Consider the following 16,151-nt stretch of genomic DNA (forward strand, 5'->3'; position numbering starts at 1 on the left):
TAGAAATCAGACATGATAACTCATGTTATTAAGGCTATTTTATTGTACTCATCCTTGCAAATAGGAATAACATTAAAGGAAATGTAACTAAAGTAATAGAAAATAGAGCAAACTCTCTGGTATCTGAAGAACTGAGTATTCTGATAACTAAGAAAACATCTTAGTGTACAACATCTTCTTCTGTAAGCTGCCTTCCTAACTCAGCAACAGCAGCTACTGGGAGGAATCAATCATTACCTGTTGCCCAATGGGAAACTGTAATGAAGCAATGAGGATAGAAGACAATATGCATAAGCAGAAGCAACAACTTAATCATGTGAGCAGTCTACCAGGGAACAGAAAATAAGCCCAGGAGCTGCCAAGATTAACGAGCTGTTGAGATGTACAAAAGATCATGTAAGCTTTCAGTCCTAGGAGATGCTACACAGACATGGACACACATACACTGTATACTGGTAGCTTAAAATCGAAGATCTTTCCCACCCATTAACAGGCCATGTGACCTGCTTATGTCACAGGAAGCCTAAGTCACATGTGGTGAGAGGAGCTTGCTGAGAGGAAAAGGAAAAGTGTGTCACAGGACATGGAGAGAGCAGCTAGGAGCTGAGGGAGAGAGCAGATGTGCTAGCTGTGCTGTGACTGTGTTTGTTGGTGGCAAGGCCCCAGCACGGGGCAGGAAAGGTTCTCTGCTGTGATACTGTGTATTGAATTCTTTGCTGCTATGATGGATTGGGCTTACTGGTTTGGGGATCTGGTTCTCTGGTGTCTGAAATGGTTTACATCTACCTTCTATATGGAGAGTCTCTTATATTTTGTGATACAGAACCACATAGGCATACCAACAATTATCGTCTATATTGTGATTATCGCCTTGCTAATACACATACACACAGACACACTCGACTAAAAATTCAATCTATAAAGTAATTTTAGGCAACTGATATTCAGACACGTGGTAATTTAGAATACAAAGTACTTAGAAAATGTTCAGAAAACAATTCATAAACTCTAAAATGCATTTACATATTAACACAATGAGATAACAGCAGCAAGACAGAGAGAAAGAAGAGACATAACACTTAAGAATACATATTCTAACAAGGATAACACAATTCTGAAATGCAAGAAATAACGGCAGCAGTTTATATTCATTATGTTCATACTCTCATTTTGCTTCAGTTCATTCTCTTCTCTTTCTGACAACTATGCTTTCCACATTCACAGGGAGAGGCTAGGTTCAGAACTTGTAATTTATTTCATTGGTATAGAGATCTCCCACTGAGGAAAGCACTTCTGCCAATGCAGGGCTGGACCTTCTCTGCAACTCAGAATCATTCAGAGTTGCCTGAATACTCAGAAGTTAAGTGACTTACCCAGAGGCACACAGCCAGTAAATGTCAGACAAGACCAAGCATTCCTGGCTTTGAGCCCAGCTATCTATTCACTTACACCAGACTCATTAGGTGTCTCTTGGTAACTATTTCTCTGGCTTTCCTTCAATGTTCCTCTAAAAGCTTTCTCATGGACTCTAGCTAAAAAACAAAAATTGCATTTGTCATCATACATACCTCTGCAATTGCTACATTTACGGGCTGAAAAGGGCTGACAACAAATTCATCAGAATCGTCAGAATCATGATTTTTGTCAAATTCAGGATGCTCTGTAGCATGTTCTCTCTCTACCTGTTCTCTGTTAGATGAAGAAGTAAAAAAAACAAAACAACTTTTACTCATTTTTTAAAATGCAAACAATTTGAAGTAAAAATTCTTTGTAACTGATCTTTGGTCATCTCTCAGGACTTCAAACATTCTTCCAGCCTAAACCATGCATGTGATGCCCTTGTACGTGATTATATCTCTCCTGCTTCCCTACCCTTAAATAGGCTGGTCCCCGAACTTAAAATACATTCCTTCTCACCTCTGCCTCTTAGAATCCCAGGCTTCCTTTTTAGCTAAGCTCAAGTAACACCTTCTATATGAGGCATTTTCTGATGACCCTAATTGCTAGTACTCTGCTAAAATTACTTTGTGTATAACATGTTATACATATATATGTGTATTTACTTATATGTATACATGCTGTTTCCCTCAAAAGAATGTAAGTTCCTTGAGAATTTAAGGGATTGTTTTGGTTCTGTCTTTCTGTCCCAGCACCTACTACAGTACCTGGCAAATAGTAGGTTTTTAACAAATTCTTGTTGATGGATTGATTTTTTTTAACTTAAGTGCAACTTGACTGACTTCCAACCTCATTAAGGTCATGGGTTTTTAAAAATTACTATTAATTCAAACTGACAGTAATTCATGTTTACCAGTTTCTCCAAATAAAAAAATGTCTGCTTTAGCACTATAACTGGTGTATAAGAAACAAATAACTTTCCCCCTCAAATCTTTTATCTTCTCTATGACATAGTTGATGTTTGACACATGACATGTCATACGACAAGGCTGATGTCTGACATATAGAGTATGACATACTAGGTGATAATTAGTCCTTTGACCTCTATTTCCTGTCTTTTTCTTGAAAATATTTATGTAAAAATACCAAGTGTGCATACCTATAGATAGAAATTTGCTTACATATTTAAAAGACAGAAAACAAGCAGAAAAAGATAACATCATTGGAACTCACATGTTTAAATGACTGCATAATAGTTGTATTCCTAAACAACAGTATATAAGAACCTATTAAAAATTTGCTTTATATATTATATAAATAAAATAAGCAGCACTTCAGAAAACTAGCTAGCAATGGCATATTCACTGTGTCTGTGATATATATGCAAATAACATCATATATGAAAGTAATTAACATTTCCTCAAACAAAACACTCAGGGATCTAATAAAAAACCTTTAAAAGTTTATGGGGGGAGGAGGGGTGGCTAGGTGGAACAATGAATAGAGCATCAGTTCTGGAATCAGGAGCATGAGTTCCAATCCAGCCTCAAACACTTGACATTTACTAGCTGTGTGACCTTGGGCAAGTCACTTAATCAATTGCCTTGCCCTTCCCCCTCCAAAAAAAAAAAGTTTATTAGCTCCGGATCACAAAAGATAAGGAAACTAAGGGTCATAGCTGAAACGTCGAATGCTTAAATACATAATGATAAAAACATGACTAATGTAACCTTTCATGCTTCACCTTATTTGATCTCATTTTTAAAGTTATTCATTTAGTAGTCATTTAAAAAATATAATCAAGTGTATCTATGAACATAGTATTAAAAATAGTGCTTTGTTTTCCAAATATACTAGAAACAAGTAACTAAATCAATGAGACTAAATGCTAGGAAACGAAAAGTTTCTTTATCACTCACAAATTTATACCTATGTATTGCTAATTATGGAGGCTCTGCTCACCAGAAGAGGCCTTAGAACACAAGTATTGTTGGTCTGAATGGGGAAGCAGGAAAGGAAAAAAAGAGGAAGGTTACAGGGAAAATTGCCTACCAAGTGCCTGTACTTTCTTAGGAGGAAAGAATGAAAATACTTTGAAAAAAATGACTAATTCTTTCTTTCATAAAAATCGCTTATTGAAATGCTTGCTTTGTGCACAACAGGAAAAAGAAGAGACTAAAAGAATCTCAGTGATATGTACACTTTTTGATAGAATTTACCCAAGTTTAATCTATATGTATTACTGTTGTTTTGTACTTTTAAAAAAAAAATACAAGACTGGGGCAGCTAGGTGACACAGTGAGTAGAACACCAGCCCTGGAGTCAGGAGGAGGTGAGTTCAAATCCTGCCTCAGACACTTGACACACTAGCTGCGTGACCTTGGGCAAGTCACTTAACCCCAATTGCCCTGCCTTTCCCCCTCCAAAAAAAATATACAAGATTCAATGTTTAAAAAATGGAATGTACAAAACAGCTTGATTAAAGCCAAAAACATTCAAGATTTCTACGGAAACTAATATCCTCATGATTATTTTACTTATCAATTATCAATAAGGCTAGTAAAATGATGAAACCTAATTCTCCCTGAAGACAATGAAGGACATTACTTCATGCGTGACTTTCTTAGGAAAAGGAAAGTTAGTAAGTCTACACTTTTCAAATATTTCTCTCTAAGGATCAAATCTCTATGTGGCTTAAGGATAAATATTATCATCAGAGAACAGTATTAGCATAGATTGTAAAAAACATGAATCTGTTTCCCTATGGTCAAAACTGATCTTTTCCTGGTTTCTGGCCAATGCCTAAGAGAATCATAACCTAGTAGCCGACCATGTCACGATCTCTAACATGTCTCTTCAGGTCCGTGGAACCGATGTGCCACCTTCTCGTAAGAGGTTATTACTTCCCAAGTAAGCTCTTGACATCAAAAGACAGAAATGCATAGGTTAAGTTCAGGAATACTGTATGAATTTTTATTCATATTTTAAATTTCAAGTTATGTTTATGTGGCACATTATTTTAAAATAAAATTCCATAATTCATTTTTAATCCAGTATTTAACAACTTAAGCCTTAACTGTTTTTTTTTCAGTTAACAACCTCAATTTCTTTTTATTTTATTTGTTTAATACATTTAGTTTTCAGCATTAATATTCACAAGAGTTTGAATTACAAATTTTCTCCCCATTTCTACCCTCCACCCCCCCACTCCAAGACGGCGTATATTCTGATTGCCCCGTTGCCCACTCAGCCCTCCCTTCTGTCACCCCACTCCCCTCCCATGCCCTTTCCCTTCTTCTCTTATAGGGCAAGATAAATTTCTACACCCCATTGCCTGTGTACTGTGTATCTTATTCCCTAGTTGCATTCAAAAACTTTTTTTTTGTTTGTTTTTGAATGTCTGTTTCTAAAACTTTGAGTTCCAAATTCTCTCCACTCTTCCCTCCCCACCCACCCTCCCTAAGAAGGCAAGCAATTCAACATAGGCCACATGTGTATCATTAAGTAAAACCTTTCCACACTACTCATGTTGTGAAAGATTAACTATGTTTTGCTCCTTCCTAACCTATCCCCCTTTACTGAATGTTCTCCCTTGACCCTGTCCCTTTTTGAAAGTGTTTGTTTTTGATTACCTCCTCCCCCATCTGCCCTCCCTTCTATCGTCCCCCCTTTTTGATCTTCTTCCTCCTTCTTTCCTGTGGGTAAGATATCCAATTGACTGCGTACGGAATTCCCTCCTCAGGTCAAATCTGATGAGAGCAAGATTTACTCATTCTTCCTCATCTGCCCCCTCTTCCCTTCCTACAGAACTCCTTTTTCTTGCCACTTTTATGTGAGATAACTTACCCCATTCTATCTCTCCCTTTCTCTCTCTCTCAATATATTCCTCTCTTATCCATTAATTTCATTTTTTTTTTAGATATCATCCCTTCATATTCAACTCACCCTGTGCCCTCTGTCTATATACACATATATATGTGTATGTATATATATACATACACCTACACATATACATGACTAGACACACACATATGTATACATATACATACACATATATATGCATATTCCTTTCAGCTACTATGATACTGAGGTCTCATGAATCATACACATCATCTTTCCATATAGGAATGTAAACAAAACAGTTCAACTTTAGCAAGTCCCTTATGATTTCTCTTTCTTGTTTACCTTTTCATGCTTCTCTTGATTCTTGTGTTTGAAAGTCAAATTTTTTTTTAAATTTATTTTTATTTTTAGTTTACAAGAGATGGTTCTACATAATTTTCAGTTCCAGATTTTCTCCCCTCCCTCCCCCAAGACGGCATGGAATCTCATATAACTACCACGAATGACTTCGCATTGAATTAATTTATACACTAGTCAAGTTGTGGAGAAGAATTACAACCAATGGAATGAATAATGAGAAAGAAGAAACAGAACCAAAAAAAAAAAAAACCAAAAAGACAACCCAAAAACAAAAACAAAAGAGAAGAGAAAAAGGCGAGCATGAAGTGTGCCTCAATCTACATTCAAACTTCATAGTTCTTTCTCTAGATGTAGATAGCATTCTCCATCGTGAGTCCTTTGGGGTTGTGCCTGCACCTTGTGTTACTGAGAGGAGCGAAGTCTGTCAGGGTTGGTCCTCACGGAGTCCCTATATCTGTGGTTGTGTACAGTGTTCTCCTAGCTCTGCTCTGTTCACTCAGCATTATGTCATGTAGGTTTTTCCAGGTTGTTATGAAGTCCGTATCATCCCCATTTCTTATGGCACAATAGTATTCCAATACCTTCATATACCACAGCTTCTTCAGCCATTCCCCCATTGATGGGCATCCCTTTGATTTCCAATTCTTGGCTACCACAAAAAGAGCCGCTATAAATATCCTTGTACATATGGGTCCTTGTCCCGCTTGTGTGATTTCCTGGGGATACAATCCTAGAAGTGGTATTGCTGGGTCAAAGGGTATGAACATTTCTATAGCCCTTTGGGCATAGTTCCAAACTGCTCTGCAAAATGGCTGGATCAGCTCACAACTCCACCAGCAATGTAACAATGTTCCAATTTCCCCACATCCTTTCCAGCATTTATCATTTTCCTGTTTTGTTATTTTAGCCAATCTCACAGGAGAGATGTGGTATCTAAGAGTTGTTTTGATTTGCATTTCTCTAATCAGTAGTGATTTCCAGCATTTTTTCATATGCCTATAGACAGCTTTAATTTCTTCCTCTGAAAACTGCCTGTTCATATCCTTTGACCATTTCTCAATTGGGGAATGGCTTGTATTCCTATATATTTGGCTCAGTTCCCTGTATATTTTAGAAATGAGGCCTTTGTCAGAGATACTAGTTGTAAAGATTTTCTCCCAATTTTCTGCTTCCCTGCTAATTTTTGTTGCATTGGCTTTTTTTGTAGAAAAACATTTCAATTTAACATAATCAAAATTATCCATTTTGCATTTTGTAATGCTCTCTATCTCTCTTTGGGTCATGAATTCTTTTCTTTTCCATAAATCTGATAAGTAAACTATTCCTTGCTCTCCCAAATTACTTATAGTACCAGCCTTTATTCCTAAAATATGAACCCATTTTGACTTTATTTTGGTATATGGTGTAAGATATTGGTCTATGCCCAGTTTCTGTCCTACCATTTTCCAATTTTCCCAACAGTTTTTGTGAAATAGTGAATTATCAGCCCAGAAGCTGGCCTCTTTGGGTTTATCAAAGAGTAAAAAATATGCAACGCTTCGCGAATTTGTATATCATCCTTGCACAGGGGCCATGCTAATCTTCTCTGTATCGTTCCAATTTTAGTATATGTGCTGCCGAAGCAAGCACGAAAGTCAAATTTTCCATTCAGCTCTGGTCTTTTCACTGAGAAAGCTAGAAAGTCCTCTATTTTGTTGAAAATCCATATTTTGCCTTGGTGCATGTTACTCAGTTTTGCTGGGTAGGTGATTCTTGGTTTTAGTCCTAGTTCCATAGACCTCCGGAATAACATATTCCAAGCCCTTCGGTCCCTTAATGTGGAAGCTGCTAGAACCTGTGTTATCCTGTTTGTCCACAATACTCAAATTGTTTCTTTCTGGCTCCTTCCAGTATTTTCTCCTTGTCCTGGGAGCTCTGGAATTTGGTGACAATATCCCTAGGAGTTTTCTTTTGGGGATCTTTTTGAGGAGGCGATCAGTGGATTCTTTCAATTTCTATTTTGCCCTGAGGCTCTAGAATATCAGCGAAGTTCTTCTTGATAATTTCTTGAAAGATGGTATCTAGGCTCTTTTTTTGATCATGGCTTTCAGGTAGTCCAATAATTTTTAAATTCTCTCTCCTGGATCTACTTTCCAGGTCAGTGGTTATTCCTATGAGATATTTCACACTGTCTTCCACTTTTTCATTCCTTTGGTTCTGTTTTATAATATCTTGATTTCTCATAAAGTCACTAGCTTACACTTGCTCCAGTCTAATTTTGAAGGTAGTATTTTCTTCAGTGGTCTTTTGGACCTCCTTTTCCATTTGGCTAATTCTGCCTTTCAAGGCATTCTTCTCCTCATTGGCTTTTTGGAGCTCTTTTGTCATTTGAGTTAGTCTATTTTTTAAGGTGTTGTTTTCTTCAATATTTTTTTCAGATTTTTTTGGGGTCTCCTTTAGCAAGTCATTGACTTGTTTTTCATGGTTTTCTCACATCATTCTCATTTCTTGTCCCAATTTTTCCTCTACTTCTCTAACTTGCTTTTCTAAATCCTTTTTGAGCTCTTCCACGGCCTGAGATCAGTTCATGTTTTTCTTGGAGGATTCTGATGTAGGCTCTTGAACTTTGTTAACTTCTGGCTGTATGTTTTGGTCTTCTTTGTCAGCAAAGAAAGATTCCAAAGTCTGAGACTGAATGTGAGTGTGTTTTCGCTGCCTGGCCATGTTCCCAGACAATTACTTGACCCTTGAGTTTTTCAGCAGGGTATGACTGCTTTTAGAGTAAAGAGTGCTTTGTTCCAAGCTTGAGGGGATGCACTGCTGATTTCAGAGCTATTTCTATACAGCCAGCTCTGCCACAGCAGCACTCCTTCCCCAAGAACCGCCAACCCGGACCTGACGAAAATCTTAAGCAGGCTCTGCACTCCTGTTCTGGTCGGCCACTTAATTCCTCCCACCTGGTGGGCCTGGGGCCAGAAGCAACCGCAGCTGTAGTTCTTTAGCTGTACCACCCCCGCTGCTGCGCAACCTGCCCCCCCCGGGCAGTGGTCAAACCGTGAACTCTTTTCCCTCTATTTTCCCAGCAGCTTTTCCCCCTAACCTTCTCTGTTGTCTTTGGTGTTTGTGGGTTGAGAAGTCTGGTAACGGCCACAGCTCACTGATTCAGGGCGCTAGGGCCTGCTCTGCCCGGCTCCTGGTCCAGTTGATCCTGCTGCCGCCCACGCTGGGCTCTGCTCCCCTCCTGGCTCCGCTCCCAGATCCATGCATGATAGACCTCACCCAGTGACTATCCAGGCTCTCCTGGGCTGGAGCCCTGCTTCCCTCCGCTATTTCGTGGGTTCTGCAGTTCTTCTCTGTTGTCCTTGGTGTTTGTGGGTTGAGAAGTCTGGCAACTGCCACAGCTCCAACCTTAACTGTTTTCATTCAAGCAGTACATTTTTTTCAAGAATACAACTTTTCTTACCCTTCCCACAAAAGAAAAGCAGATAAATAGATTTTGATAAAGAGATTCCTCTGAAAATCCACTTTTTCGCTAAGCTGACAAGGAGGATAGATAAAATTATAAAACTGTGAGGGATGATGAAGGCTTATAAGTGAAAAAGATGTTCCATTGTGTAAATTTGCCTACAACATAATATTTGTATAATAATGATAATATATCATCCAAACTTGCAGGTGCAAATGACGCATAGTATTAACAAATTCTTATCCAGTGGCTTCCTTCACACAGAAAAGAGGAAATTGAATGGATAAAAATAACAAATATAAATTACTCCCACAATTTTGGTGTTTTTGACATGAGATGCATTTGGCCAGATACTTTAATTAGTCAGTACCTTTCTTTTCGTAGTTTCCTCACTCGCTCAGCTCGTTCTTGTTTCTCTCTTTCCTCGAAAATTTGTTGAGCAGCTGTGTCTTTCTGAACACGCTCATTTAAGGAATCAAAGTCACCTCCGATGATATCCAGCAACCAGTCAAGACCTTTTTTTATGGAAGTCTCCATTTTCTTCCGAGAGCCCAAGACTGCTGAACAACCTTTCTAAAAACATGGTAAACAACTATTTAATGACTATTACCTAAACTCAAAATAAAAGGTATTCACCCATAGTAAGACAGCTGTCTCAAAATAACTTCGCAAGATAACTATGCAAGTCTAAAATTTAAAAAAAGAATTTATCTTTTCATTTAACTTATGAAATATACTGTTTACAGGATCACAAATTTTGTCCAAACTGCTAGTTTTGCAGACAAGAAAACTGAGGGCCAGAAATGTTAAGTGATTTGTTCATAATCACACAGGTAGGATTCAAATCCAGGTTTTCCTGATTCTCAGTCCAGCACTTTATCTACTATACCAGGTTAATCAAATGTAGGTAATATACTTTAAAGCACAATGTATATATGCCAGCTATTATTGCTACTCTCATCATCACTAATCTATTTGTACATAAACTGAAACACAGGAAGTTCTAAAGTCTTAACGTAGAACCAAGATTGTTGGGACACCTTGTATTTTGACAACTTTCATACGCTCTTTATAACAAATATTATAGTGGATCAATGATCTAGCTCTTTGAAGTTGGGTGTGTCAATCTACTGGAATGTGGGAAAAATATTATAACCTCTATCTACGTTTATTTTTCATTTAAAAAAAAACTAAGCTTTACTAGCATGTGTGTACACTCACTCTCTCTCTCTGCTACCGGCACTCTCTTGAAGGCCCGGCCTATACATCGGTCAGGTGTCAAAGACAATATTTGGGATATCTCAGGGCAAGAGTGGAACTTAAACAATGACTGTGAAAATTGCCTTAAAGCCTCAATTCATTTTGTAATACTGACCTTAATTTATGGATCCAATTTACGTAATTTTTAACTATATAGAATGGTGACTGCTTTGCAACTATATTTACCTATTATTTAACTGAAAATAAAAGTTATAGCATTTATCAACACCAAGAAGTAGTCAGAGAAAACATGGTTTGTCAAATTAGAGTGCCTATATAATGACTTTTGTCTGAGAAGACTAGCATTTTTCATAAAAATAAAGTTATTCATAAAATAATTAGCGAGATAGAATGAGGGCCAGAGAAACTTACTAGCTGGCAGGCACATTTCTGTCTGTTGACCAGTTTCTCCAGGCATAACCGGTCTATTAGGACACCTTCTGCTAAAGCCCCTTCTTTCTCCTGTTTATTCGCCAAACTAGAAAACAAAAATAAGAGGTGGTTTATATAACAACCTTATAATGAAATTATTCAAAAATCAAGCCATTCAAAAATATATTAAGATATACTCAGTTTTCATCCACTAACCATAGATTTTAGAAAATTCTCTAAGATTTATTTTACTATGTGTAAAACAAATTCTTAATAGACTCTTACAACTGATCTAGTTTACTGCCCATATCGCTGGGTGTAAAAAAGAAGTAATCCTCATTTTCATCTTAGCAATGGCTACTGATGTAATCTTGTTCTACCTTCTCTATCCCCCATATTAAAGTGACTAAAAAGCTACGACAGTTTCTATGATTTTCTACTTTAAAAAGGAACAGAAATGAGGTAATATATGTAAAAGAATTGGCAAACTTTAAAACACTACACTTGTCCATTGTTATTATTTTTTATACCATCTAACAGAACCAAGCAAAATTAGGTGCATAATAAATTGATTTACCTGAGTTACACTTATCACTCCAGTAGAATATAAGCTCTTGAAATCAAGAACCATTTTTTGTGAAATATTTTGTGTGTAATATTACCAGTAAGCAACATATTTCTACTTACATAATTTCCTCATTAAAAGACAACCACTACTTTTGGGAGGACAAAAATGAAAGGTATCTAAAATGCTTTCTTATGACTCAAAACATTCAAGAAGTGTAGAAAATTATAAAATAGTATTTCAAGAAAATCAAAACATAGTTAATTCGCTAAACCTTTATTAAGTGACTACTCTGTATAGATAACCATGTTAAGTTTTAGTTAAGACAGAAATTTTAGGTAAGACACAGACTCTGCCTTCAATGAATTAATGTTCTGGTAGGAATATAGAACATTTATAGGTAATTATGAAGCATACGTATATGCACGTGTGGATAGATAGGAAGGAAAGAAGGAAGAAAGGAACTTCATGGATGACATGGCATTTCAGCTGGGTGCTAAAGAATTCAATAGGTCCTTAAGCATAAGGAACATGAGGACATGAAAAAAGTCAATGGGGCAAGTAAGTCAAAGGGTACTTATAGGATAAAAAGTAATCTTGGTGGGAGCACAAAGTATGTGGCAGGGAGTAACATTACGCTGGAAAGGTAAGGTAGTCACCAGACTGTAAAGGACCTTGAAAGCCAGGCAAAGAAAGTAGGGCAATCGGTTGGGAAGCTATTAAAAAAGTCCCTGTGGGTTCTTCCTCATTCTTTGCCTTGCCCTGACAGCCCAACTCTGGCACTGGCTTTGGCCTCACTTCTGTCTCTTCCTCCTTGCCCAATTAAGCAACAGAAGGGAGCTTTCTCTCCTTCCAAAACTCCAATTAAATGCCAGATGTTATGCTAGCTAGCTTCAAACACTTATGAGAGCCCGAGACACAGAAAATGCTTGGGTGCCTCCTTCCATTTCTCTTAGTCAATAAACATTTAAGTACCTGGGGCCATGTCCAGTTGTCCTGATCCGTATCTGGTCACTGGACCTAGATGGCTCTGGAGTAGAAAGTGAGGTTGGTGACTTTGCTCAGCCCTCCCTCACATAAATTCAATTCACTTGAAAGTCAAGGCATCATCTTCCTGATGTCACGGTATGCTTAGAAAGTGAAGGACAGGGCTGGAAAGCAGGACCTGCCTAAAGGTCTCCCCCAGGACCCTCCAACCACATAGAAAAATGGCTGTGTACAAATTCTATAACTGCAGAACCCGCAAAATAGCAGAGGGAAGCAGGGCTCCAGCCCAGAGCAGCCTGGATGGTCGCTGGGTAAGGTATCTCGCACGGAGCTGGGAGCGGAAAGGAACAGAGCCCAGCATGGGCCACGCCAGGAACAATCAGACTGGGAGCTGGGCGCAACAGGCCCTAGCGCCCTGAATTAGTGAACTGTGGCAGTTACCAGACTTCTCAACCCACAAACACCAAAGACAACAGAGAAGGTTAGTGGGAAAAACCGCAGGGACAGAGTGAAAAGAGTTTGCGGTTTGGCCACTGCCTGGGGGGCAGCGGAGGTGGTACACCTCTAAGGAACTACAGCTGCAGCTGCTTCCAGCCCCAGGCCCACCTGGTGGAGGAATTAAGTGGCAGATCACAATGGGAGTGCAGAGCCTGCTTAGATCTGAGTCACAGTCCCGCCTGGCGGTTCTTGGGTGTAGAGGATTGGTGGTATGGCAGAGCTTGCTATGTAGAAATAGCTCCGAAAACAACAGGGAAGCCCCTCAAACTTGGGAAAAAGCACTCTCTACTCTCTAAGCAGTCATACCCAGCAAAAAACTCAAAGGTCAAGTAGTTTGCTGGGAACATGGCCAGGCAATGAAAAGGGACTCAGATTCAGACTCAGACTTTCTTTGGTGACAAAGAAGACCAAAACATACAGCCAGAAGAAGTCAACAAAGTCAAAGAGCCTGCATCAAAAGCCTCCAAAAAAAATAAGAATTGGTTTCAGGCCATGGAAGAGCTCAAAAAGGATTTGGAAAAGCAAGTAAGAGAAGTAGAAGAAAAACTGGGAAGAGAAATGAGAGTGATGCGAGAAAACCATGAAAAACAAGTCAATGACTTGCTAAAGGAGACCCAAACAAATACTGAAGAAAACAACACCTTAAAAAATAGTCTAACTCAAATGGCAAAAGAGCTCCAAAAAGCCAATGAGGAGAAGAATGCCTGGAAAAGCAGAAACAGCCAAGTGGAAAAGGAGGTCCAAAAAAATCCACTGAAGAAAATACTACTTTCAAAATTAGATTGGAGCAAGTGGAAGGTAGGGACTTTATGAGAAATCAAGATATTAGAAAACAGAACCAAAGGAATGAAAAAGTGGAAGACAATGTGAAATATCTCATTGGAAAAACCACTGACCTGGAAAATAGATCCAGGAGAGATCATTTAAAAATTATTGGACTATCTGAAAGCCATGATCAAAAAACAAGAGCCTAGATATCATCTTTCAAGAAATTATCAAGGAGAACTGCCCTGATGGTCTAGAGCCAGAGGGTAAAACAGAAATTGAAAGAATCCACTGATCGCCTCCTCAGATAGATCCCCAAAAGAAATCTCCTAGGAATACTGTCGCCAAATTCCAGAGCTCCCAGATCAAGGAGAAAATACTGCAAGCAGCCAGAAAGAAACAATTTGACTATGGTGGAAACACAATCAGGATAACACAAGATCTAGCAGCTTCTAGATTAAGGGATCAAAGAGCTTGGAATATGATATTCTGGAGGTCAATGGAGCTAGGATTAAAACCAAGAGTCACCTACCCAGCAAAACTGAGTATCATGCTCCAAGGCAAAATATGGACTTCCAATAAAATAGAGGCCTTTCAAGCTTTCTCAGTGAAAAGACCAGAGCTGAATAGAAAATCTGACTTTCAAACACAAGAATCAAGAGAAGCATGAAAAGGTAAACAAGAACGAGAAATCATAAGGGACTTGCTAAAGTTGAACTGTTTTGTTTACATTCCTACATGGAAAGATGATGTGTATAATTCATGAGACCTTAGTATTAGGACTGCTGAAAGAAACATATATAGAGATAGAGATAGATATATACACACACACACGTATATATAGATATATATATGTATATATATGTGTGTGTGTGTGTGTGTATGTGTATATGTGTCTACACACACACATATAGAGAGAGAGAGCATTACAAAATGCAAAATGGATAATTTTGATTATGTTAAATTGAAATGTTTTTCTACAAAAAAAGCCAATGCAACAAAAATTAGCAGGGAAACAGAAAATTGGGAGAAAATCTTTACAACTAGTATCTCTGACAAAGGCCTCATTTCTAAAATATACAGGGAACTGAGCCAAATATATAGGAATACAAGCCATTCCCCAATTGAGAAATGGTCAAAGGATATGAACAGGCAGTTTTCAGAGGAAGAAATTAAAGCTATCTACAGGCATATGAAAAAATGCTCTGGATCACTACTGATTAGAGAAATGCAAATCAAAACAACTCCTAGATACCACATCTCTCGTCAGATTGGCTAAAATAACAAAACAGGAAAATGATAAATGCTGGAAAGGATGTGGGGAAATTGGAACATTGTTACATTGCTGGTGGAGTTGTGAGCTGATCCAGCCATTTTGCAGAGCAGTTTGGAACTATGCCCAAAGGGCTATAGAAATGTTCATACCCTTTGACCCAGCAATACCACTTCTAGGGTTGTATCCCAAAGAAATCACACAAGCGGGAAAAGGACCCATATGTACAAAAATATTTATAGCAGCTCTTTTTGTGGTAGCCAAGAATTGGAAATCAAAGGGATGCCCATCAATGGGGGAATGGCTGAAGAAGCTGTGGTATATGAAGGTGATGGAATACTATTGTGCCATAAGAAATGGGGATGATGCAGACTTCATAACAACCTGGAAAAACCTACACGACATAATGCTGAGTGAGCGGAGCAGAGCCAGGAGAACTTTACTGTATTCTAATTATTAATTAACTTGATTACTAATTTTTTGATCATTTAATCAAAATTCTAAATTAAATATAATACTTTGTCATTTACTATGTGAACTTAAGACATGTCAATTCTCAGCAGGCAATGAACTAGATTATTTCTAGAATCCCTCTGAGTTCTAAATTGATAATCTGATATTAAACCCACATAAACAGGAGGACTTTAAAGAATTCCTGAGAAAAAGACTAGAGCTGAACAGAAAATCTGACATTCAAAGACAAGACTCAAGAGAAGCACAAAAAGGAAATCTGAAGGACAAATCATAAGGGACTCAATACAGTTAAACTGTCTATATTCCTATATGGGAAGATGACACAGGTAACTCCTAAGAATCTCTTCATCTTTATTAGAGCAATTAAAAGTAGTTCACATAGAAAAGAGGGCATGGGTTGATTGTGTAGGACTCATCTCCAAAAAAAATGAAGGGGTGAGAAAGAGGAATACACTGGCAGAAAGGAGAAATTTTTCTCACATAAAAGCACAAGAAGAGCTTTTATAAAATGGAGGGGGAAATGGTGTCAGGAGGAGGTAGTGGTACAATGTTTGAACCTCACTCTTATTGGAACTGATTCAAAGAGGGAAGAATACACACACACATACTCGGTTGGGCATATAAATCTATCTTACCCAATAGGGAAACAAAAGGGGATGATGAAAAGAGACATGAGGGAGGAGGGTATAATAAAGGGGAGGGTGGATTAAGGGAGGCAGCGGTCAGAAGCAAAACTGACTTTTGAGGAAGGACAGGACAAAAAGGAAGAGAGAAGGATAAACAGAGGAAAACAGGATAGAGGGAAATACAGTTAGCAATCATAACTGTGAATGTGAATGGGATGAGTTCACCCACAAAATAGAAGTGGATAGCAGAAGATAAAAAACCAGAATCCAGTAATATGCTGTTTA

The 16,151-nt window shown here is 38.2% G+C and overlaps 2 protein-coding genes and 1 non-coding gene across 3 annotated transcripts in view; all 3 read right to left on the reverse strand.

The window, feature by feature from the left end:
* Positions 1-9,541, reverse strand: part of NSUN3 (NOP2/Sun RNA methyltransferase 3) — a 74,184-nt gene extending 64,643 nt beyond the window's left edge. Inside the window, exons 1-2 of the mRNA XM_036754316.1 lie at positions 9,417-9,541; positions 1,569-1,689 (exon numbers count right to left, since the gene is read on the reverse strand). The gene's annotated coding sequence lies outside the window, so the exon portion shown is untranslated. The remainder of the gene's footprint in view (positions 1-1,568; positions 1,690-9,416) is intronic.
* ARL13B (ADP ribosylation factor like GTPase 13B) overlaps positions 1-16,151 on the reverse strand; it is a 43,129-nt gene that overhangs the window by 4,934 nt on the left and 22,044 nt on the right. The window contains 3 exon segments of the mRNA XM_036755799.1: positions 1,569-1,689; positions 9,417-9,619; positions 10,679-10,784. Coding sequence (XP_036611694.1) covers positions 1,569-1,689; positions 9,417-9,619; positions 10,679-10,784 — 430 coding nt within the window.
* LOC118849243 lies at positions 7,124-7,230 on the reverse strand. The gene has a single exon (XR_005010296.1). It is a non-coding gene; the product is annotated as a U6 spliceosomal RNA (small nuclear RNA).

The sequence above is a fragment of the Trichosurus vulpecula genome, chromosome 4, assembly GCF_011100635.1.
Source record: "Trichosurus vulpecula isolate mTriVul1 chromosome 4, mTriVul1.pri, whole genome shotgun sequence".
Lineage (NCBI taxonomy): Eukaryota > Metazoa > Chordata > Mammalia > Diprotodontia > Phalangeridae > Trichosurus > Trichosurus vulpecula.